Below are 23,111 nucleotides of genomic sequence, written 5' to 3'. Positions count from 1 at the left end.
TAATAGCAATTTCTAGAATAATAACAAAACATATGGGAAATCCAAGCCTGTGCAAGCTCACACTTTGGGTTGAACTTGCTTCACCAGTGGAATCACTGAGCAGCTGTCACAGCAAGGAGGCATTGTGGGGTTCTACCCGATGACTTCTGGAAAGATCCCTCCTCCTGCTCCCCTTGCCTGGGGTCCACTGTGAGGGTGAGACAGGTGTGCCCCAGCACACAGGGGGCCTGCCCACTGCCTGGGATGTTCTGGAAGCCCAGCGGGGAAGCTTCGTCACTCAGCATCCCTGCATATTAATCAGCTTATTATGTATGAGGTGAATTCATTTATTCATGGAGAGGTCACGTTTGCAAATCTCCATCAATGTACAAGCAAAGCCGTCACATGGAAAAGACTCATCCACACAACTAAATTCCGATCCTCTATGTCGGAACTGTGGTGTTGGAGAAGACTCTTGAGAGTCCCTTGGACAGCAAGGAGATCCAACCAGTCCATCCTAGAGAAAATCAGTCCTGAATGTTCTTTGGAAGGACTGATACTGAAGCTGAAACTCTGATACTTTGGCCACCTGATGTGAAGAACAGACTTATTGGAAAAGACCCTGATGCTGGGAAAGATTGAAGGCGGGAGAAGGGGATGACAGAGGATGAGATGGTTGGATGGCATCACTGAGTCAATGAGTTTGTGTTTGGACATGAGTTTGAGCTCCAGGAGTTGGTGATGGACAGGGAGATCTGGCATGCTTCAGTCCATGGGGTCGCAAAGAGCCGGACAGGACTGAGCAACTGAACTGAACTGACGTTAGGGATGGGCAGAAATTCTGTGAAAGGCCACAGAGCAAGTATCTGGGACTCCCCTGGCCACCAGATATCACGGGAACCACTCACTTCTGTGGTCACACCCACAGGCAACTCAGCCCTCCTGCAGCCTATAAACAAAGAAGCCTGTTATTAGAGACAGGCTGTGGGCCGGGCTTGGACCCTGGGTCCTGTCTGGGGACCTTTCATCACGTAACCCCTTGTGGGTGTCCGCTCTTCCATGGCCGACAGGTACCTTGCCCACTGGAGGTCACTTTTTGGGAGAGCCCGTGTGCTTCCTTGCACGATTCTGCATCTGCTCACTAAGGTTCAAGAAGCCGCAGACGCTGGCCCTGCATGGTTTTCTGGTGGGGGTGTCTGCTCCCCAGCACAGGTGGGGACGGTCCACGTAAATGTAAGGTGAGGGATGAAGGGACACAAGATCCCAGGGTCTGGGGCTGTCCTCAGTGGAAGCCTGAGCTGTAAGGGGTAGGCAGGGACTAACAGGAGAAACGTGCTGAGACGCACAAGAGGCTGGTGATTACCTGTGAGGCAGACAAGCGGAAAGCGAGGGCAAGCTTACAAAGCAGCTGACTGCTGAGCCAAGTGGAAGAAAACGCAAAGTTAAAAAATGGACGCCAAGGTTTGAAATTTAATAAAATGATGAAAGCAAGCGTGGAACTCCTGCGATTTAATCTGAAAACTTGCTTGGACATTTAAAAGGAGAGCATACGTTGCCTGGTTTGGAGCCGTGCCGGGAGCAACCCTGCATTGCTGCTCTTCTGGGCTCGAGCAGTCTCCCCAGGACCAATGCACCGCGAGACTCCGCCCGGCCGCCCTGCTCAGCCCCCAACACGCCTCGGCACCGGAGCTGGGGATGCGAAGCTCGGTCTAACCCAGATTCACCCAGAAGAGGCGGAGGCCGAGGATTTGCTTCCCGACCCCTCCCCCACCCCCCGCCCCGCAATCAGAAACGGGACCCTTTGCCAGGAGCATCCTAGTCCCAGGCCTGGGATGCTAACCACCGCTGGACCCCCCAGCCCAGACCTGGGGTGGGGGTTGGGGAGATCGTCCCCTCCCTGCTGACTGCCTCCCCACCCCCCACCTCCTGCTCCTCTCCACCTGCACTCCCCCCTCGCCTCCAGCGACTCATCTCCCATCAAGAGCCTGTCCATGACTGTTTATCCCTCGGGCGACCTTCGGCTCCTTCAGGAGACATTTCCTACCTGAGGCACAGCCATCCTGGAGCTAAGAGATCAAGACTGAGGCGACAAGAAGTCACTTCCGAACGCTGGAGCCGGCTCCCGCCACCAGCCTAAGGCGCTGTTACTTTTGGCCAGACCCGACTCTGTTCTTTCCCTTTCCTGTCTTCCTAACATGAAACCTTTCAGTCGCTCAGTAGCTCAGTCGTGTCCAACCCTTAGCGACCTCATGAATTGCAGCACGCCAGGCCTCCCTGTCCATCACCAACTCCCGGAGTTCACCCAAACCCATGTCCATTGAGTCAGTGATGCCATCCAACCATCTCATCCTCTGTCATCCCCTTCTCCTCCCGCCTTCGATCTTTCCCAGCATCAGGGTCTTTCCAGTGAGTCAGCTCTTTGCATCAGGTGGCCAAAGTACTGGAATTTCAGCTTCAGCATCATTCCTTCCAATGAACATCCAGGACTGATCTCCTTTAGGATGGACTGGTTGGATCTCCTTGCAGTCCAAGGGACTCTCAAGAGTCTTCTCCAACACCACAGTTCAAAAGCATCGATTCTTCGGCGCTCAGCTTTCTTTATAGTCCAACTCTCACATCCATACATGACCACTGGAAAAACCATAGCCTTGACTAGACAGACCTTTGTTGGCAAAGTAATGTCTCTGCTTTTTAATATGCTGTCTAGGTTGGTCATAACTTTCCTGCCAAGGAGTAAGCGTCTTTTAATTTCATGGCTGCAGTTACCATCTGCAGTGATTTTGGAGCCCCCCAAAATGAAGTCTGCCACTGTTTCCACGTTTCCCCATCTATTTGCCATGAAGTGATGGGACCAGATGCCATGATCTTAGTTTTCTGAATGTTGAGCTTTAAGCCAACTTTTTCACTCTCCTGTTTCACTTTCATCAAGAGGCTCTTTAGTTCTTCACTTGCTGCCATTTAAACCCTTTTTTTTTTTAAAGGGATCGAATGAAGACTGAGCATCTACAGTGAAGCAGAAATGATGTGCGCGCATGTGTGTGTGTCTTGCATGTTCTGTGCATAAAGAACGGTTCCTGATAAAGGTCACCCACGGGACACACGGAACTGGCGGCTGGACTGTCTCAGGATGCTCAGGGGTCCCCGAGTGCGGCCTGGCACCGAGGCACCACCCCCACAGGGAGGGCCGCCGCCCGCCCCGCACGGCGCGCACGTACCGTCCTGGAAGACGCGCTCCACGTTCAGCCCGTACGTGGCGCACGTCTCGTAGTACGTGCACCTCTTCAGGTCGCTGGAGAGCTTCCGTGCCCGCGCGTCGTCGATGACCCGCGGGTTGGTGGAGCTGATGGCGTCTGCAACAGACGGACAAGAGGCGACACGGTGACCTCAGGCGGCCTGAGGGCGCCCCGCCACCCACGGCCCCAAGGAGCTCAAAGCCCGCCCCTCGCTCAGCAGGGAGGGGACTGTTCTCAGGACCTGGAGTGATCAAAGCATAGTTTATCCCCACTCAGCTCAGACATGGGATGGCCAGCTGTCCCAGAGGGCCCTGTTCCTGAACAGGAAATAAAAGCATGTCCGCAAAGACCGGGAGGGAAGGGTGAGATGCAAAAGTGTTAGTGGCTCAGTCGTGTCTGACTCTGTGACCCCCGACACATGGACTGTAGCCCTCCAGGCTCCTCTGTCCATGGGATTCTCCAGGCAAGAATACTGGAGTGGCTTGCTATGTCCTTCTCCAGGGCATCTTCCCGACCCGGGGATCAAACCTGGGTGCATTGCAGGCGGATTCTTTACCATCTGAGCCACCAGGGGAGGGAAGGGTAAGGGTGAAATAAATGTGGTTCCCGAAGAAAACCACACGGTCACTACGTGAGTGGCCATCTATGCACAGGCACCCGCGAAACACGCCCCTCCACCAGCACCAACCCCTCCAGGCGCCCTCGGCCGCTGGACACGCGCTCGCGGAGGCCCTGCAGGTGCCTGTCCCATTCAGGCACAGGAAACCCCAGCGAACCAGAGGGACAGAAGTCTGTGTTCTCACGGAGTTGGTGTCAGGTCAGCCGGGGAAGGGGCCGAAAGTGAGACAGAGCCGAGAAAGGACCAGGGTTGTAGGTGGGGCACAGGGCGGGAGACGGGTCAGGAGGGCAGGGGTCAGGGAGGCCTGCCTGCAGGAGGTCCGGGGCAGGGGGTGGCCAAGCATCTCGGGTTTAAGGGCGATCCAAGGCTGAGAGCAGGAGTGGGAGGTGACCTGGGGGGCTAGAGGGGGCCACAGACGAGTGTGCGAGCCACATCGGGTCTGAACAGATGGCCTGGGTGGGCGGGCACCCCCACCTCCTGCAGGATCTGTGTACAGATGGGGAGATCTGGGCAGCAAAACAGACATCGGGCACCAGCCACTGGTCTCCCGATAAAATGAACCCCATGCCCCCGCTATTCGTTTTTAGCTTGGCCTGCATGAGCCCCCTGCTCCATTCATTCCAGGACTACCGAGTTACGGGGAGGGGGAGGGGGTCGGGGGTAGCCACGCGCCCGCACGCAGGACCAGAGGAACAGCCCAGATGCTCCAGCCACAGTGCTACCATGAGACGAAATGGGCTTTTCAGGGACGAAACACGCTTTTCAGGGACTGTTTCTGATGCGACATTTTTTCCTGAAGGCATGAAGGCTCCTGAGGTACAGGAAACACCCAAGAGCTCTTTAAAAAAAAGCCCACAAGCGGAAGTCTTCTCCGCTAGTCCAGGAAACAGCAGCAGACAAGACACTAACAACCTCTCAAATGTTGGCTGCAGCACAGGAAATGCACGAGGCGCTCAGCCTTTTCAGTATTAAATAGGAGAGGCATCTCCAGGGAATGGTACACTGACTTTGTGTTCACTTTCTCTTTTTCCTTACTCCCTGTTTGCTTTTCCTAGCCCCGTGGAACAGATTTAACTGACAGTTCTGAATGACCCCCAGGAAAACTAACTATGGCCTGTCAGAGGAATTAATTCAAACAGTATCTCATCCTGTCTCACCTGCTGCTGCTGCTGCTGCTAAGTTGCTTCAGTCGTGTCCAACTCTGTGCGACCCCATAGACAGCAGCCCACCAGGCTTCCCCGTCCCTGGGATTCTCCTGGCAAGAACACTGGAGTGGGTCCTGTCTCACCTACAGATTAATAAACCTGACTTCGATTTCATAAAGTGAAAGTGAAGTCGCTCACTCGTGTCCGACTCATTGCGACCCCGTGGACTGTAGCCCACGAGGCTCCTCCGTCCATGGGATTCTCCAGGCAAGAATACTGGAGTGGGTTGCCATTTCCTTCTCCAGGGGAATCTTCCCGACCCAGGGACTGAACCCTGGTCTCCTGCATTGCAGGCAGACGCTTTAACCTCTGAGCCACCAGGGAAGCTCCGAGATTTCATAACACCTAAGGAAAAGAAGTATTTTTTTTTTTTTTTAAATTTTATTTTATTTTTAAACTTTACAATATTGTATTAGTTTTGCCAAATATCGAAAGGAATCCACCACAGGTATACCTGTGTTCCCCATCCTGAACCCTCCTCCCTCCTCCCTCCCCATACCCTCCCTCTGGGTCGTCCCAGTGCACCAGCCCCAAGCATCCAGTATCGTGCAACGAACCTGTGGAAACATCTTTTAGGAAAACAGTAGAAAAACAGTTAGAAACCCAGGATTTTCAAACGCTGTGGTGTATGTAAACTAGAAAATAAATGCACAGAGCATTCATCCAGCTTAGAATGTATCCTCACCAGGTTCCCCACAATGACCGCGGCCTCCTTCCCTGGTGGGTGCCCACCCCATCTCTGTCCCATCCGCCTTCCACGGCACGGTGTCACGTTTCAGAAACAGACCCTACACTGGGGCGCTCTTTTTGTCTGTCTCACTCCTGAGACTCTGCATCTTTCATCTCTTTTTACAGCTCAGGTTTCACCCTCAAATCAATGCGATCCGCCCGTCTCTAAAACAGGCCATGTTTAGCAAACCCCATCACCTGGGCCCTGGTGAAAATCCTCCAGCTCCCCAATGCGACCCGGGAGAGAGCACATCCACCCACCGCCGGGTGAGGCCCCGCACCCCACGTGTCCTTGAACAATGAACTTGATTCTCCTTCACCTTCTGCACCCCATAACCTCCGACGGGGCCACAGGCCCCAGCCACCTCGGGGGACTTGGGGGGAATCTGAGATGCCCTCACCGCTGTCTGATGTCCCATGCAGTCTTGCACAGCAGCAGGATCTGTGTGCAGGGTTCACAGAACACGAACCCACAAGGAGCTAACAGTCCCCAAGGGTGGAACCTTCCAGAAGCCCGCACTCACTGCACCTTCCCACCATGGGGGCTTCTAGGGTGCTCTGGGTATCGGAGGCCTGGGTAATGACCCCTTAGGTGAGGACTGTCCCTCCTGAAAACACTCAAGTCCTGCTCCTTTGGGGTGTGGCTTTGCTGAAGTCCCAACAGGTCTGAGACAAGCCCTCCAGGCACAGATGCGTATAAAACTGAGGGAATGAAAGGGGGCTGGTTTCTGACCTCAGGGCTCCCAGAGGGACTTCCCCAGCCTATACAGCCATCTCCGGGGCACCCCGAGACCCGGATCATCCTGGCGGGAGACGAGGTTGGATTCCCCTTCAGCTGGGACGGGACACACAGGGGCGACATGCACCTCCAAGGTCAGCGGCCGGCAAAGACACCTGCCGACCACCCCAGCAGGACCTCAGGAAGGTGGGCCACACGGGGAAACAGAAGGAAGGAAACCAGCCTCGTGGTTGACATTGCTGTGCCCACGGATGCCTCCAGGGCCCCGTGAGAGTTCCTCCCTCCAAAGCCTGGCAGCATCAGTCCAGAGGCAGGGAGCCCGGGTCTGTGTGGCCCCCAGACTCACCACTCTCTACACCCAATCACACAGCGGCAGAAAACAGACAGCAACTGGTCAAGGCAGCTTTCTGGCTCGGACTGAATGCCTATCTTGCCTTTACTCTGAAGACCCGACTGCACAAGGGCACTGTGTGTCCTGAGCGTAGACCCCCGAACCCAGGGAGCCGGTAAGGAGATGCCCACACAGACGGTGCGTTGGCTCAGAAATGCCCTGGGCAGGCCCGCAGGGAGAGGGAGCTCACTGAAAATTAACGGCCTTGATCTCCAGGCAGCCTGGAAATCAAGATCCGATTTCAGATGAGCGGCCCACTACAAAACGTTATGTGTCAAGAAGTTTTAGTCCCTTCACTGTACATCCAAAAGTATCACAACACTGTCTGGTAATCAGCTATAACCCAATACAAAATAAAAAGTTAAAAAAAAAAAATTTATTTTTAGGAAGTCAAACACCCAATCCTGCACTTGTCCGAACACAAACCAAGGGCTCCTTGCGGGTGCGCCTTGTCTCGCAGTGACCACTAGAGGGCGCGTTGGGCATTAAAAATCTCTCATGTCAGCTGAGTGCAGAATTGATGCTTTTGAGCTACTGTGTTGGAGAAGACTCTTGAGAGTCCCTTGGACTGCAAGGAGATCCAACCAGTCCATCCTAAAGGAAATCAGTCCTGAGTGTTCATTGGAAGGACTGATGTTGAAGCTGAAACTCCAATACTTTGGCCACCTGATGAGAAGAACTGACTCACTGGAAAAAGATTCTGATGGTGGGAAAGATCAAAGGTGGGAGGAGAAGGGGATGACAGAGGATGAGATGATTGGATGCCATCACCGACTCAATGGATGTGGGTTTGGGTGGACTCCGGGAGTTGGTGATGGACAGGGAAGACTGGCATGCTGCGGTTCATGGGGTCACAAAGAGTCAGACACGACTGAGCGACTGAATGGACTGAACTGAACTGAAGTCCCAAGTTGGTCTAAACCCATCTCTACTCTGAAGGCTTCAGTTATGAGACCACTGGTCACGACATATATGCTTGGCGGGGGATGAGGTCCCCTCTATGAGTCCCCAACTCACATTTTGCATCTAGCACCCTGAGAAGATGCCTTTAGTTTATTCCCTTTTTTTTTTTTTTTACCCCCAACACACTTCCCCACTCCATGATCTTGGCTTATCCTACCAAGGCGTGGATTACCCTGCTCTCAGTCACATCAGACCTGGTGCCCTGCATATAGCTAACTGGTCCTGCTGCTCAAACACAGTGAGTTTCTTATCTGAAGAAGTCTCACATCAGGGCACGCAAGGGCAGACCGGATGTGCTCATTCCAAAGGAATTAACAAAAACAGAACCTGCAAAAAGAAATGAAGGGATAAATCCAGGGTTTCTTGGACATGATTATTTTTTAAGTTCCTCATTTTTCTGATAAAGCGGTTTTAAAGTTAACCTTCACCTGGTTTCCCTGGTGGCTCAGCTGGTAAAGAATCCGCCTGCAACTGGGTTCAATCCCTGGGTAGGGAAGATCCCCTGGAGAAGGGAATGGTTACCCACACTCCAGTATTCTGGCCTGGAGAACTCCATGGACCATACAGTCCATGGGGGTCGCAAAGAGTCGGACATGACTGAGCAACTTGCACTTTCATCTGACTTTCTAAAACAATCCCTGTGACCCCTTAGTTAAGCCCCCAGCAGATACCAGCACGTCAATGAATCTATGATCAAGAGTGTCTTAGGTGATGTCACTTTACTAACAGATCAAGTTTTATGTGACCTAGAAAAAAATACAAAATGTACCTGTGCAGTAAGATTCTATGCTCTCTGAGGGATCTGCTAAAAATGAGATTTGGATCATAAGACATTAAGAAATACAGCAGAATAAAATGAAACTCGGCAATGTATGAAAAATCAGTATTAAAGGTGCAAACGTTAACAGAAGTAACTTTTTAGGTTGCTTATAAATCATACTACTTTATGATAGAGAGAATTAAGATGCCCTAATATAGAAATTAGGCTTTCTTTCTTTCTGAAGCCCTTGGGGGTGTAGCGATGTGTTTTGTTTTCAAGTTGCCAAGTGATTTCTCCACTGAACCAAATGAGGAGACAGGATGATTGCCATTTCAGGGATTCTCCCTCTAAAAAGTAAGACTTCAGCAGGAAATTATTTCTTCTTTAGACCGTCTGCAAACCGCCCCCATCTCTGAAAACACAGGCCAGGAAGCCACTGACGAGGCTCAGTGGCCAGACCCCATGAGCCCCACCTGCCCAGAGATGCCACTCACCCTGGGTCCCCACCAGGACCAGCGGGATCTCGCTCGTGTTCCGGTAGCTGGCCATGCGGCTGTAGTAGTGGTAAACGGTCTGGAAACTGATCTCATCCTCCAAGCTGAAGACAAATATGACGGCGTCCACCCACATGGCAAACTGGGGAGAAAGAGGGCAGGTGAGCAGGTGGAGAGGAGGGAGGAGACAGAGGGAAGGAGCAGCATTGGGTCACCTTCGTGAGCACAGGCAGGGGGGCCACGCGTGGCGTCCAGCTTCTACCGAAACCTGCTTCTGAAGCATCGCTAATGCCCTTCTCATCCTTGGCACAACACACCTGGGCCAGGGCCCACACCTGCTTCCCATCCAGGCCACCGTGTCTCCAAAGTCAAACCAGACCTTCTTCCCCACGGGAATGTCCACCCCTGTACCGACTCGGCCTATGGAAAGCACCCAGCACACACAGAGCCGACCTGGGGACCGATAGGCAGGGTGACCCCGCAGCTTCCTGCTGCACCCTAAATAGCCTTCAGAGACCCCCCAGGAAGCCACGCTGGGACCCTGAGAAGGGGCTCCTTCTCTGGGGGCCCACAGCTCAGAAGTCCTCCACCCCCAACAGAAGAGGTCTTCGTATTGTCAAGATCTGCTGCGGATGAACTATAGCACCCTTCGTGGGAATTACGACCCACTGCCAGAGACATTGACCAAACCAGTGAGCAAAATGAGCAAAAAGGAGGGGGAAAAACGAAAACCCCACAGTGGCCCGGCTCTTTTATCATTTTATTCTTGTATTACCTGCATCCAGCTGAATTCACATCAGATCCTCTTTCTGGCAAATCAGCCGGAGGCACACGTTAGCTCCTGTGATACCCACAGTCACCTTGGAAAGCTGGAGCCAAGTGACTGAAGGACCCCAGGACTGAGAGCTCCCCATGGTCACACACACGGCACCAGGTACCATCTGGAGCCTGACGCCCTCCTCTTTAATGAAAGACCCAAGTGAAAATGGGGGGAAAAAAATCCCATGTGCTTTTTCTAAAAGAAGCTGCAGCTCCAACGCAAGTTCTGATGGTCAAGGCATCAGCTCTAATACATTTGGGGAAAGTTTCCATTGGTTAAGCTGGCCTGCTAAGTCACTTCAGTCATGTTCTACTCTTTGCAACCCCATGGACTGCAGCCCTCCAGGCTCCTCTGTCCATGGGATTCTCCAGGCAAGAACACTGGGGTAGGTTGCCATGCCCTCCTCCAGGGGATCTTCCTGATCCAGGGATCAAACCTGCACCTCTTATGTCTCCTGCATTGGCAGGTGGGTTCTCTACCTCTAGCGCCACCTGGGAGCCCAAGCTCTGACTTCTACATAGAAATGAGAAGGGTATTCAGTTACCCGTGGAGATTCTATGTGACAGGACAGAATTAAACCTGAAGTTCAGATGATAACGACTAAACAGTAACAACAGCGATCACGGCTGATGAAACCTTCAGGGTAGGGTGGTGCACTGGGCCCCCAATTCCTCAAGCTGGAGTTCCCTCTCCAGGGTGGACCTGGAGCCCCTGGGGACAGGTCTCATCACTATCTCTGGTCCAGGTGGCCAGCTCGCTGGTCTACCACTGGAGTCAGGAAAAAAAAGCACTGTGTCTGTGCCTCTCTGGACCCACCCGTGTCCATCCCTGGGCAGCGACCCTGGACAGCAGCGGTCCTGAAGCCACTCAGCCAGCTCCGACATGCGTTTCTGCACGTCTCTCAACTTTCTTCTTAGACTCTTAATGGTCGGAGCCGAGGTGTGCTCTCTCAGTGTGGAATTGCCCCTGCATACTCGGAAACGTGTATAAGCTGGAAAGGCGGAAAATCAGCCCAGGTGACTCCCACACTTCACCGATGTCATTCACCTGTTCCCAGCCGCCGCCGAGGGAGCCCTGGTGACAGCAAGACAGACGTCCCACGGGTGAGGGTTGACTAAGACTCATTTAGCTTCACTGCCATCACAAAGCGTCCAGGACACTGTCAGATGTCAAGCCTGTCCTGCTCGAAGTAACAGACATGCACTGACCACGAGCTCTCACAGCTTCGTAACCTACTTCTTTCCATGTTTAACCTGTCTTTAATGTTTCCTTATTACTAGCATTGACTATGCTGTTTCATCAAAGCTAAAGAAATCTTTTCCATACTTTCACATCTTTGCTATCAGAACGTACCTTAAGGACTGCTTTCTTTCATGACTTGACAGTATTTTTCTTTTAAATACTGGCATAGCTTATAATCAGTGACACTTTAGACTCACTGGAACACGGTAACTCCACACCACTTTTCTGCAGAGCCACACACCCCTCATTGTATGGAGTTCTAGAACTTTAACAACCCCCATATTCAACATCGTTCACTTAAATCACTAAATTTAAGTGCACTTTCACAAACGGGTAAGTTCAAGAAAGAACACCAGGAATATTTTTAATATTAAGTTTGCATTAATCAGTCTTGACTATTACTAGCCCTTACCTCCTTTAAAGTGTTTAGCTGGTAAATTATTATAGAGATAAAGCCATAAACTAGGGAGTTAGTAAACCAAAGAAAGAAAATTTTCACACTCAGGCTGGCTTTTTTTCCTCCACAATGCCCATTTTTCAAGGAACTCTCAAAGAAGTCACACCATGCTGCAGCCTCTGGTTTTCAGTGGGGAATGACCTGAGCTGTGAAGCCTGGTGGGCAGCCTGGTTGTGGCGTTCAGATTTCCAAATTCCACCCAGCTTTCTAAGTGACTGCACTGCTCCAGAACAAATGGCAACCCACTCCAGTATTCTCTCCTGGAGAATCCCTTGGACAGAGGAGCCTGGCGGGCTACTGTCCATGGGGGTCACAAAGGGTCAGACACAACTGCAGTGACTTAGCATGCTCTCGAGATGAAACACTTATAAGAAAAGGGTGGGAAGCTATAGAAACTTCCAGATACCAATGCCACTGAGTTGACAAATCAGTGCAAAAGCTGCTCTTCCTTCCTTCCTAGAAAAAGAAAGGGAACATCAGCCACACAGACCAAACTGCCCCTCCAGGTTTCTGGAAAAACAGAATTAGCCTCTCCCCAACGCTAGGCAGCATATTAAAGTGCAGAGACATGACTTTGCCAACAAAGGTCCGAAGTGGCACCCCACTCCAGTCCTCTCGCCTGGAAACTCCCATGGACGCAGGAGTCTGGTGGGCTGCAGTCCATGGGGTTGCTGAGAGTTGGACACGACTGAGCGACTTCACTTTCACTTTCCACTTTCATGCATTGGAGAAGGAAAAGGCAACCCACTCCAGTGTTCTTGCCTGGAGAATCCCAGGGACGGGGGAGCCTGGTGGGCTGCTGTCTATGGGGTCACACAGAGTCATACACGACTGAAGTGACTTAGCATAGCATAGCATGGTTCTTCTAGTGGTCATGTATGGATGTGAGAGTCGGACTGTGAAGAAAGCTGAGCGCGGAAGAATTGATGCTTTTGAACTGTGGTGTTGGAGAAGACTCTTGAGTCCCTTAGGCTGCAAGGAGATCCAACCAGTCCATCCTAAAGGAAATGAGTCCTGACTATTCACTTGAAGGACTGATGTTGAAGCTGAAACTCCAACACTTTGGCCACCTGATGTGAAGAACTGACTCACTGGAAAAGATCCTGATGCTGGGAAAGACTGAGGGCAGGAGGAGAAGGGGACAACAGAAGACAAGATGGTTGGATGGCATCACCAACTCAATGGATGTGAGTCTGAGTAAATTCCGGGAGTTGGTGATGGACAGGGAGGCCTGGGGTGCTGCGGTCCATGGGGTTGCAGAGTCGGATACGACTGAGCAACTGAACTGAACTGTGAAACCTCAGTCACAGGAGACATTTCCAGGGGCCGCTCTTTCAGCTCTTCTGTGCACACCTGCGGAGACAGAGCCTCAAGGAGGAGCCAGAGGCGCACGCGGGTCCCCAGTGTGGGTGCTGTACTCACCTGGGCCTCCGGGGGGCCACCTTCATCTCGGATCAACAGCAGATAGCTTTGTCCGTCGACGACAATCTCTTTCTTGAACCTGCCACCTGCCACACACACACACACACAAAACACCTGGTTACACAGGAAAGACAGAGAGTGGGGGGGCAAACAGACGTGGGCTTCGCTTGTGGAAAAATACGCCCTAGACTGTGGCCCTGGAGGCAGCCCTGAGTGTTTAGGAGTAGCTTCAGATCTGTCTCCAGCAACCACTGGGCTTTGGAAGGACTACTGCCACTCCAGATTCCAATAGTCGTCTTTAAGAACCCATGATCGTTTGGAGTTAGAACACACAGGCTCCGCGCAAGGCCAGGATCGCTCGGGACTCAGGAGGGTGGAGCGCTCATGCGGGCTTTGTGTGCAGATTCGGGATGTCTCTCTCTCCCTGGGAACCCGGCTGATACAGAGTCCAAAAATGGAGAGCATCGAAATTCCTCATTCTCTCCTTGGGTTCAGGAAACCGAAACGAAATTTTCTTGTGCTGTGAAAAGGGCGGGGGCCTGGTCTCCACCGCGTGGACAAATCCCAGGGCTGAGAATCTCTGTATTCTCCTCAAGGGAAACCCAGTTCTTGGAGGGGAAACACACAACAGCATGGGGATGGCGTTTCCGTGTTCACAGGGCACAAGGGAGGGGCTGCTACCACACACGGGTTAGACAGAAGCTACTGGACGACACCTGCGCGAGACACAGCGGGGCGGCTGGCGACAGACAGCGTTAGAGACCTCGCGGGGTCAGGGGCGGGGCGGCCGCGTGGAGGGGGCGGGGCGACCGCGTGGTGGGGGCGGGGCTGACCCCTCCCGCCCGGGTGGGCGCACAGCCGCCTCCAGCACCTCCCGTTGCCTCCGGTACCTCCCATCGGCGTCCTGCATCGGACTGCCAGCCCTTCCCCTGGACAGCGGGAAACACGCCCACCGCTGGGCTCCTCTGCCACCTCCAGAGACAGACCACCTCTCCACCTTCTGCGCTCTGCGCCCTCCCCTTCCCCGGGCTTGGGAATTCGCGGTCTCAAAGAGAGGAACGCGTCTCATTTCAACTCCCCAGGCACAGGGGCCTTCCAGAAACACCAGCGAACTGACAACCCCGAGCAACTGGACGCCCCCCGAGAACCACGCTGCCAAAACATCTCCGGCCCCAGAGGCTGTGGGTCGGGTCCCTTGCTAGCCCGAGTCCCATCTGGTTCAGCGCCACAGTGACCCCTGGACCATGCCAGCCTTCCCTCCCAGAGTTCCGGGGTTTGGGCCACCCCAAAGAAGGATCGGCCTGCAGGTGAGCTGAGGCCCTGTGAGGGTGGGTGGGAGGTCACAGGGGTAAGTGAGCACGCACGCACGCACACACGGTATAAGTGAGCACGCACGGCCACTCCCACTCGGGCTCCCCTGTAACGGGCAAGACGCGCTTGCTTACACAGCAGAACTCAAACACCAAAGAAAGCCTTCCAGCATTACGACGGATAAACTCTCATTTTGGTCCCCCTCACTGTTGATACGGGAAAAAAAAAAGCACTCCATGGAGAAGCGCTGGAAGGACACAGAGGTGATGGTGCTGGGATAGCGTGTGCGCTTCCGGCTGTGGGTGGACCCACAGTGGGGTCCCTGCGCCCCCGCAGCTCCGCAAAAGGCAGGCGCCGTGAGCCCTGGCATCTTAGCACATGCGGAGACCGGCCCCTGCCTGGTGAACACAGGTTCCACCTCCACGAGGCCGCCCAGCTGCCCCGGGCATGCTGGGATCAGCAGATCCCGATCTGCGTGGTCTCCGGGGCAGGAGGGGGAGTGCCCGCAGGACCAGCACCCCTCCGCTGCCAGCCGCCGCCCCCACCTCCCTGGGGAGCTGGCGCCCGGTGGGCGTCACCACTCGGCTACCCAGGAGTGACGCCCGCTGCTGGCCCTGCCCCTCCCCTGGGTCTCTGCGTCCTCTGTCTTACAGGGTAAGCACTTGATGGATTTCATGTCTACTGCCATTCACCTCCTTCAATATGTTTTCGTAGAGTCACGTTTACAAGTTATGTGTCCAAGTGGTTAGATCACAATATCAAGGTTAGGAAAGGTTTGCTCAGAGTCCTTCTGCTCCTCTGTTCCTCTGCTGTGTAACCACAAGCAGAGGCCTCTGATCTAACTTGTATCAGCTCTAAAAGGGCAGGTGATTGTCTTCTGGATCCCTAAGGGCACTTCCCATTCTAAAAATCACTATATATTATTCCCCTCTAAAATATGTAGTTAGTATGTCTCTTCAATGGAGAAGGCAATGGCACCCCACTCCAGTACTCTCGCCTGGAAAATCCCATGGATGGAGGAGCCTGGTAGGCCGCAGTCCATGGGGTCGCTAAGAGTCGGACACGACTGAGCGACTTCACTTTCATTTTTCTCTTTCATGCATTGGAGAAGGAAATGGCAACCCACTCCAGTGTTCCTGCCTGGAGAATCCCAGGGACAGGGGAGCCTGGTGGGCTGCCGTCTATGGGGTCGCACAGAGTCGGACATGACTGAGCGACTTAGCAGCAGCAGCATGTCTCTTCAATATTTTACAACTGCAAATATTAGACACTTGCAGTGGACTTGGGGGTGTTTTCTGGTGGTGTATGTACATCAGGAAACAAATGAAACACTCAGATGCATCTGCCATGAACCCAAAGGTTTGACAATTAGGTAAAAATCAGCCAGGTGTTTCAGCACCCAGATTTTGAGAAAGAATATGATTAAAAAGGTTGTATGTAAACAATAAACTCCTACTGCTGGTAGACTGTCAGGCTCAAAGGGAACACAGACCACTGAGTACTGGAGAAACGCAGCCCAGCAGGTAAATACTAGACTTTAAAAGCCATTTGCTATAGTTTGCTTCAGAGACACAAAGGGAAAAAGCCTTGGGATGAAGGCGTGGGCGGCAGCAAGCTGGTCTTCATTCATCAGGGCCACTGCCCTTGTTTTGTGAAATTCAAACCCACCATCTGATCCTAGCCTTGGATCTTTTCCTACTGAAATATTAGAGCACACCACCAAACTCTACATCCAATTTCATTTTTAATGTAGATTTATAAATGTCTGTTTTCTAATCCGATTTCCAATAAAGTCATCCCTCGGAATCCACAGGGGGCTGCTTCCAAAATCCCCTACATAAAACGGTGAAGAATTTTCACATTACCTGTGTACATCCTCTTGTATACTTTAAGTCATCTACAGATTACTTGTAACATGTAATACAGTGTAAAGGCCATGTGAAGAGCTTTAAGTACATCATAAATGCTATGTAAATAGTTGCCAGTATGAAATGAATTCAAGTTTTGCTTTTTGAAAACTTCCTGTAATTTCCACCCCTCACCCCTCCACGTTTCTGATCCATGGTTGACTGAATCTGTGGATACAGAACTGTCGACACAGAGAAATGGCTATATCTCCCTGCAGGTCTGTTTAACAGGACTTTGCAACCATGGCCCCACCCCATAAACTTGTTACATGAATAACTCAACCTTCTCTGACTGCCAAATACTACTACATAACACTAAATCACCCGAGGGATCATTTTATTTTTAGAGTGTGCCCAAACCTGACCCCTGTATTGGGAGCCATCGACAAGCACTTGGCTCAGCCCACCTGTGCACAGGTGTGCAGGGCCCGTGCACCACTGTTTAACCCAAGTCCACGGGGGAAGCAGGGCTCTCTGTACCTGTGAGGACAACTCCCTGAGAAGGGAGACAGAGAGCACTCCATCACAAGATGGCTTCTGACCAGCAGAGGCAGACAGCACCACGTTAAAGCAGGCACAGATGGGTGAGCAGAGTCAAGTTAGTCTCTGGGCTTTGGTTTTCCTGAGTTTCGCTGAACAGCAAGATCGCTTACATCTCATGTGTACACAGAAAGGGGACATTCTTCCTGCCTAAATTCAACCTGTGCCTGTGTGTGCTCCGTCGCTCAGCTGTGTCCGACTCTTTTGCAATCCCATGGACTGGCAGCCCGCTAGGCACCTCTGTCTATGGGATTCTCAGGACAAGAGTACTGGAGTGGGTTGACCGTTTCCTCCTCCAGGGGCATCTTCCCAACCCAGGGATCTAACCTGCATCTCCTGCATTGGCAGGTGGATAATCTACCACTGAGCCACCTGGGAAGCCCCACATGCAATTTTTTAAATTTCAGGTTCATTCAAAGGTTAGTTTTCAGTTTCCACCCAGAAAACTGTCCTGGGAGCCTCTGTTGCCCTTGAGCCTGGATTCTTAGGCGGGTCAAGGTAAAAGGTGGACCTGAATGTACCAAACCGAAGCAGGGATGCTGACATGGATGTGTTATGAAATCTCACTGGACAGAAAAGATCAGTGTTTTGTTTTGTTTTTTAATATCTTGAAAAAAGACTTAAAGGAATCCCTTACAATCCACTGTGCTGTGCTTAGTCGTCAGTTGTGTCTGACTCTCAGTGACCTTTTGGGAGTCTTTGGAGCCTACAAGGCTCCTCTGTCCATGGGATTTTCCAGGCAAGAATTCTGACGTGGGTTGCCATCCCCTTCTCCAGGGTATAATCCACTGGTGACCAATTCCTCTCAAGGTTTCAAAGTTACTCTTGAGTCCTGGTCTCATGCTGGGGGAACCAGTTTTGAATCTGGGATGCTAGTGTAGGTCAAAACAGCTGAATTCCCTCTACTCTTTAAACTCAAGCTAGGCATGATGGATCTACAATGGAATCTTGTTAAATATAAGAGCTGTCTACATCAAGAGAGGTATAATCATCTCACCTGGGTTGGCATTTCTGCTTTAAAAAGGGAAAAAAGAAAACTGAATTTTCCTATTACCAAAAAAAAATTTTGTTGGCAGTAAACACTCCCAACAGATGTTTGACATTTCTATGCTTTTGGCTAACTGGACTAAAAATTATTAACATATCATTAACAGGTCTCCAAGCAACAGCGAGCCTTATACTTTATAGTTTACAAAGCACTTCTCTTCCCACTTCATCTCATCCTCCTCACAGCATCTTACGGTGCAAATACCACCAGAACATCCACATCTAACTGGGTGGAAAAGAAGTTCAGACGCTGATCAGTCTGCCCCCCTGCCCCCGAGAAAGGAGGGGGAGAGACCCAAACCCGTGCATGCCGCCCGGTTCTCACGTCTTCTCTCTTCTGTGTGGATTTCTGCTGTGACAGTTCATGGCACACACCATCCACAAAGGAGCCTGGAAGCCTTCGTGTAATTCCCTACACCCACAGGGCAACACCAAGAATGTGGGTGGTGGCGTGTATCTTTTTCTCATTCCACTCACCACCATGGACGGAAGCTGTCTTCAGCTGCAAATGAGTCATCCCTGTGCCTGCTTGCTAAGTCACTTCGCGTCTGACTTTGCGACCCCAGGGACTGTAGCCCACCAGGCTCCTCTGTCCTTGGGGATTCTCCAGGCAAGGACACTGACATGGGTTGCCATGCCCTCCTCCAGGGGATCTTTCCAACCCAGGGATGGAACCCTCATCTCTTATGTCTCCTGCGTTGGCAGGTAGGTTCTTTAGCATTAACGCCACCTGGGAACCCTTAGGAAACTTAGTGCTTAGGCGACTGAAAAGGAACAGACCTGCCCAACACTTTTTGTGATAGGGAAAACACCTTTGTATTTTGTTACAAGTTCATCATGAAAGGGATATTGCCTATAAGATTAAATGATACAACGGCCCATCTCCGGGAACCCTGACTCCCAGGTAATAAGCATTAAGCAAAAATACTTGTGTTTAGCTCACAGGAAACATCCTGACCAGGCCCACCTGTGAATAATTGCAGACAGGAAGAAATAACACAGCCCCCTGCAGAGGCTGATCGTTGATGCTGTTCGGCTGCTAAGTCCTGGCCTCCAGTCCTGACACCTTCGCCGGGCCCCAGCTCAGGAGCGCCTGATTTTCCCAGAGGGACAGTTTCGAGATTCTTGTCGTTTCTGACATCTGCCCAAAACGTTCTTCTTACTTAGCCTAGTAATACAATAGAATATCTGCTAAGGGGGTCCTCTCCTAATTATTTAGGACTGGAGAGATGAGAGGAATACACTGGAGACAACAATGAATCTTTTCATTTCTCCCTAGGAGAACATAAAAAAATTAATCATGTGCCAAAAATTTCTTAAAATGAATTTTGCTCTTTGGTAAAAATACTGAAGCCTGATGCCTATCGCTGAGGTTTTGGAGAAGTTTTGTGTTGTGATATTTAAATGAATTTTGGATCATATATTTACACTGGGAAAGAAGTTTTATTGGTAACATATTCGATTATAAAATTTAACCAAATCAGACTTCATTTCCTCTGCCAATTTTCTTTTTTAAACTTATTGTTTTAAAAAAAGGAGGGGGCGACTATAAAAATGAACTAAGAGTAAGGATCCAATTAATGCGTGGTGATTAGTAAGTAAGTTCATAGGTGAAAGGCTCACAGTTATGACTTGAGGTGAAATGAGATTTAACACAAAGGCTACTGTCTTCAACAACTTCATTCCATCCAGACCTGAGTACGACAAAGACAAAAGATCAGGAAAGAAGGCAAAGTTCCAGGGTAAGAGGAAAGACTCAAATTTTGCTGTAACGGAATTTCCCTTTCTTCCATTTCTAATAAAAGAGACGGGGGGAGGAGAGGTAGTTAACAACCAGAAAAAAAAATTCACCATCCACCAAGAAAAGATGCAAAGCGTCACATAAACCACCTTGAAATCACTGGCCTTAAGAATAAAAAGGAGCAGGGCGGGGGAAGGGGGAGAAAAGGAGGGGACTTCCCCGGTGGTCCAGTGGTTAAGAATCCGCCTGCCAATGCAGGAGACAGGAGTTCGATCCCTGGTCTCAGAAGATCCCACCTGCTGCAGAGCAACTAAGCTCTTGAGCTGCAAATACTGAAGCCGGCTCGCTCGAGAGCCCGTGCTCTGCAACGAGAAGCCCGCACACCACAACTGGAGAGCGGCCCCGATCGCCGCAACCAGAGAAAGCCCTCGTGCAGTAAAGAAGACCCAGCACAGCCAAATAAATCAAGGAGGACCCCAGAGCCAGGTGGGCAGGGGCTCCTGGTCCCCGAGGGAGGAGGGATGCTATGGCCGGGGGCAGAGGGTCCTCCTGTCCCGGCCCCTGACCGTGAGGAAGTTCCAAGATTAGCAGCCGCTAAGGCTCTCTGGAGGCAAAGTGCCTGCAACACGCAGACTGCATGGAGGGGCCCCAGGGGGCAGCACACACACCCTCCCACCACCCACCGGGGCGGGCGCCCAGCAGGTTCCTGGAGAGCAGTGGCCTGCCTGTAAGAGCAGCTCCCCTTGGTCTGGAGGGGACACCCTCAGAGGACAAAGGGCTCATGTTATACTCAGGCTCTCAGGGGAGGGAACACCCAGCCTCAGCCCCGTATCCAGCACTTTCTGGCAGGGGGTGGGTATCGGCGGTCTGAGGGAACAGGAGCAGGCACGGGGGGCGTCCCTCTGGTCCAGACAGGTCTCCTCTACCCGGTGTCCTATTTCCCCAGCAAACCTGGTGGCGGTGGGGGGCTTCCCAGACCTCACCCAGGACAAGGCTCGCCACGAAGCCCTCAGGTGGCCCCAGCCAGTGTGAATGGCCTGAGAAGTACATGCATCCTTGCAAAAGACTGCCATCAGGACCGTGCCGATCTCAGGAAAAGGGAGGGAAAAGCTACAGAAATGGTAAAGACATCATGTGAAGATACGGCAGGAGGAAAAAAGGGGACAGGGGATTGTGGGAGTTTCCTGGTGGCCTAGTGGTTAGGATTGTGGGCTTTCTTCGCTGTGGCCAGGGTACAGTCCTTGCTCAGGGAACCAAGATCCTGCAAGCTGCATGGCATGGCTAAAAAAAAAAGGTCAGCGGGGGAGAGTTGCAAAGGAGCCTGCAAAACTCAAAGGGCAGATGGAAGAGAAAACCCAAAAAGCAGAAGGAAATCCCTTCCAGTCGCCTCCCTCCCTGATGCCACTCACTAACAGGCACTTAACGAGACGAGAGCTCCAGGAGAAGAATCTGAAACAGCGTCAGAAGAGATGGAAGCCTCTAGAATGGAGGACCAAACTGGCACTTTGGAACAAATGAATAAAATGTGGAAAAGTAAGGGAGAGAAGAAAACACCGCTCCAAGCTGAAATTCTGACAAGGAGGAACAGCAGGAAATAAACTCCATCAAGGAGACGAAAAGACAGAAGTTAACTGACAGGAAGACAAACGAAACCAAGGGAAGGAGAAATGCTGCCTCTGACAACAAATGCCCAACTAAAGAACTCGGTGAAGTACGGAGGGACTGTCCTGAAATGCAGGAAGACACGGACCTGCAGAGCACACGGTCTTCCAGGAGGAAACCACAGAGACTCTCTAAGGACGGAGCCGCGGAGGCCCTGCTGAAGAGCTGTCATGCCAGTCAAGGTGGGGGCTCTTATCCTGCAGGGGGGTTCAAGGTGCACCCCCAGGAACATTCTCCAGAGCCTCTGTAGGGGGTTGCAAAGTGGCCAGTGTAGTATTTTTTAAGAGATGTATGACTGGTTTTGAAACTGTGACAGTAACAACCAACTTGCACTGGCAAGCGTGTTACACTCTAAGCCACAGACTAAGACAGTGGCTCTGGCTGCATCAGGTAACCTCTCTGCAAAGGCAGAACCCGCTGCTGGGGTGTTGGGGGGGTTGCACCATCACCTCGGCCTTCCAAAAACCAGCAACCTGCTTTGGGACACATCCCACCTTCTTGGGAGGGACACGCTGGGTACATGTGCAGTGACAGTTTTTTGTGTGATGCAAGTCAGTTAAGCAACAACAATCAAATAGTTAACCAGCTGACTCCCGGGGATGTCACCGCGCATTTAGTGAGCACCATGGTCCATGGGGCCTCTGCCTGAACACCTCTAGGGAATGAGTGGCTGATTTTTATTAATTCAACCTGGAATTTCAAGAACCTCACTGTTCCTACTGCTTCAACACTTCTGGATCTACTTCACGGAAGAGTAACCTTGAAATGGCAGAGGAAGTGAATGTATCTTTAAGGTCTCACTTGTGTAGTTCAGGTTTTCTTGACATCAAGTAAATACAAGCAAAAATTAACTGGGTGAAAAGGCAGATGTAAAATGGAAACAGGAAACCCTAAAGCGCTATTTTGTGTTCATTAAAACAGTTTCATTGCCATCCCTGATAAGCAGCGGGTCAGATTTATAAACTAGAACTTGTACGAGTTTTATTAATGGACCAGCACAAGGTGTCAGAGGGCTACTGAAAGCATTTTGTAAAAATGGTACTGCTGCTCAAAAAGAAATCTGAGATTAATGTTTGAGGAAGTGGTTTGTTGCTCAATAGTCATACTGAACTTCCTCATATCTTAACTTCAAGAGCTTTGAGGAAAATGTAAATTGGCAGCTTAACACGTGAAACCCACTAAGAGCTCTCCCCTCCAAATACCACCTTTTCAAGACAATAAACATGGAAGCCCTGGGCAGGTGTAGGCTGGCTGGTCATCATCAACTAAGGACAGACTAAGTTCCACCTTCAAGTTTTATTAGCTTTTCCTCTGTGGAAAAAAAAGGTGGGGGGCTTCCCTGGTGGCTCAATGGTTAAGAATCCGCCTGCCAATGCAGGACACTTGGGTTCCATCCCTGGGTCAAGAAGACCCCCTGGAGGAGGGCATGGCAACCCCACTCCAGTATTCTTGCCTGCAGAATTCCATGGACAGAGGAGCCTGGTGGGCTACAGTCCATGGGGTCACAGAGAGTCAGCCAAACTAGCAACTAAACGACGACAAAACAACCACCTGCAAAAATACCCCCTAAAACTGCCGTAAGGTAGCATGGTCACAACAAAACATGTCTCTGTAATCACGGCTGCAGAATCTCAGATATTGCAGAGTAAACCATGCCCCACAGCATCAGTGATCCCAGAAGGCAGGCAGGTCCCAGAGCCTGAAGCATCCTTTCTCGTGACGATATCCAAGCGCTCTACAGTGTAAAGGGGACACTTGTTGCACAGACAAGCCTGGACCTTGCCGTCCTCAGCTCATGCTCTAGGTGTGATGCCAACGCCTGGGCCTGTAGCCTGTTCCCTGGGGCCTGG

General features: G+C 51.5%; 1 protein-coding gene across 9 annotated transcripts in view; it reads right to left on the bottom strand.

Annotated features, from left to right (window-relative positions):
* Positions 1-23,111, bottom strand: part of AGAP1 (ArfGAP with GTPase domain, ankyrin repeat and PH domain 1) — a 561,687-nt gene that overhangs the window by 330,480 nt on the left and 208,096 nt on the right. For 8 of the 9 annotated variants that reach the window (XM_061412705.1, XM_061412707.1, XM_061412706.1 and 5 more), the window contains exons 4-6: positions 13,054-13,139; positions 9,113-9,254; positions 3,195-3,329 (exon numbers count right to left, since the gene is read on the bottom strand). In XM_061412705.1, coding sequence (XP_061268689.1) covers positions 3,195-3,329; positions 9,113-9,254; positions 13,054-13,139 — 363 coding nt within the window. The remainder of the gene's footprint in view (positions 1-3,194; positions 3,330-9,112; positions 9,255-13,053; positions 13,140-23,111) is intronic. The other variant, XM_061412702.1, reaches the window with a different exon arrangement.

This window comes from Bos javanicus, chromosome 3, assembly GCF_032452875.1.
Source record: "Bos javanicus breed banteng chromosome 3, ARS-OSU_banteng_1.0, whole genome shotgun sequence".
Lineage (NCBI taxonomy): Eukaryota > Metazoa > Chordata > Mammalia > Artiodactyla > Bovidae > Bos > Bos javanicus.
The sequence above is the reverse complement of the archived record's forward strand: the minus strand, read 5'-3'. Positions and strand labels throughout refer to the sequence as shown.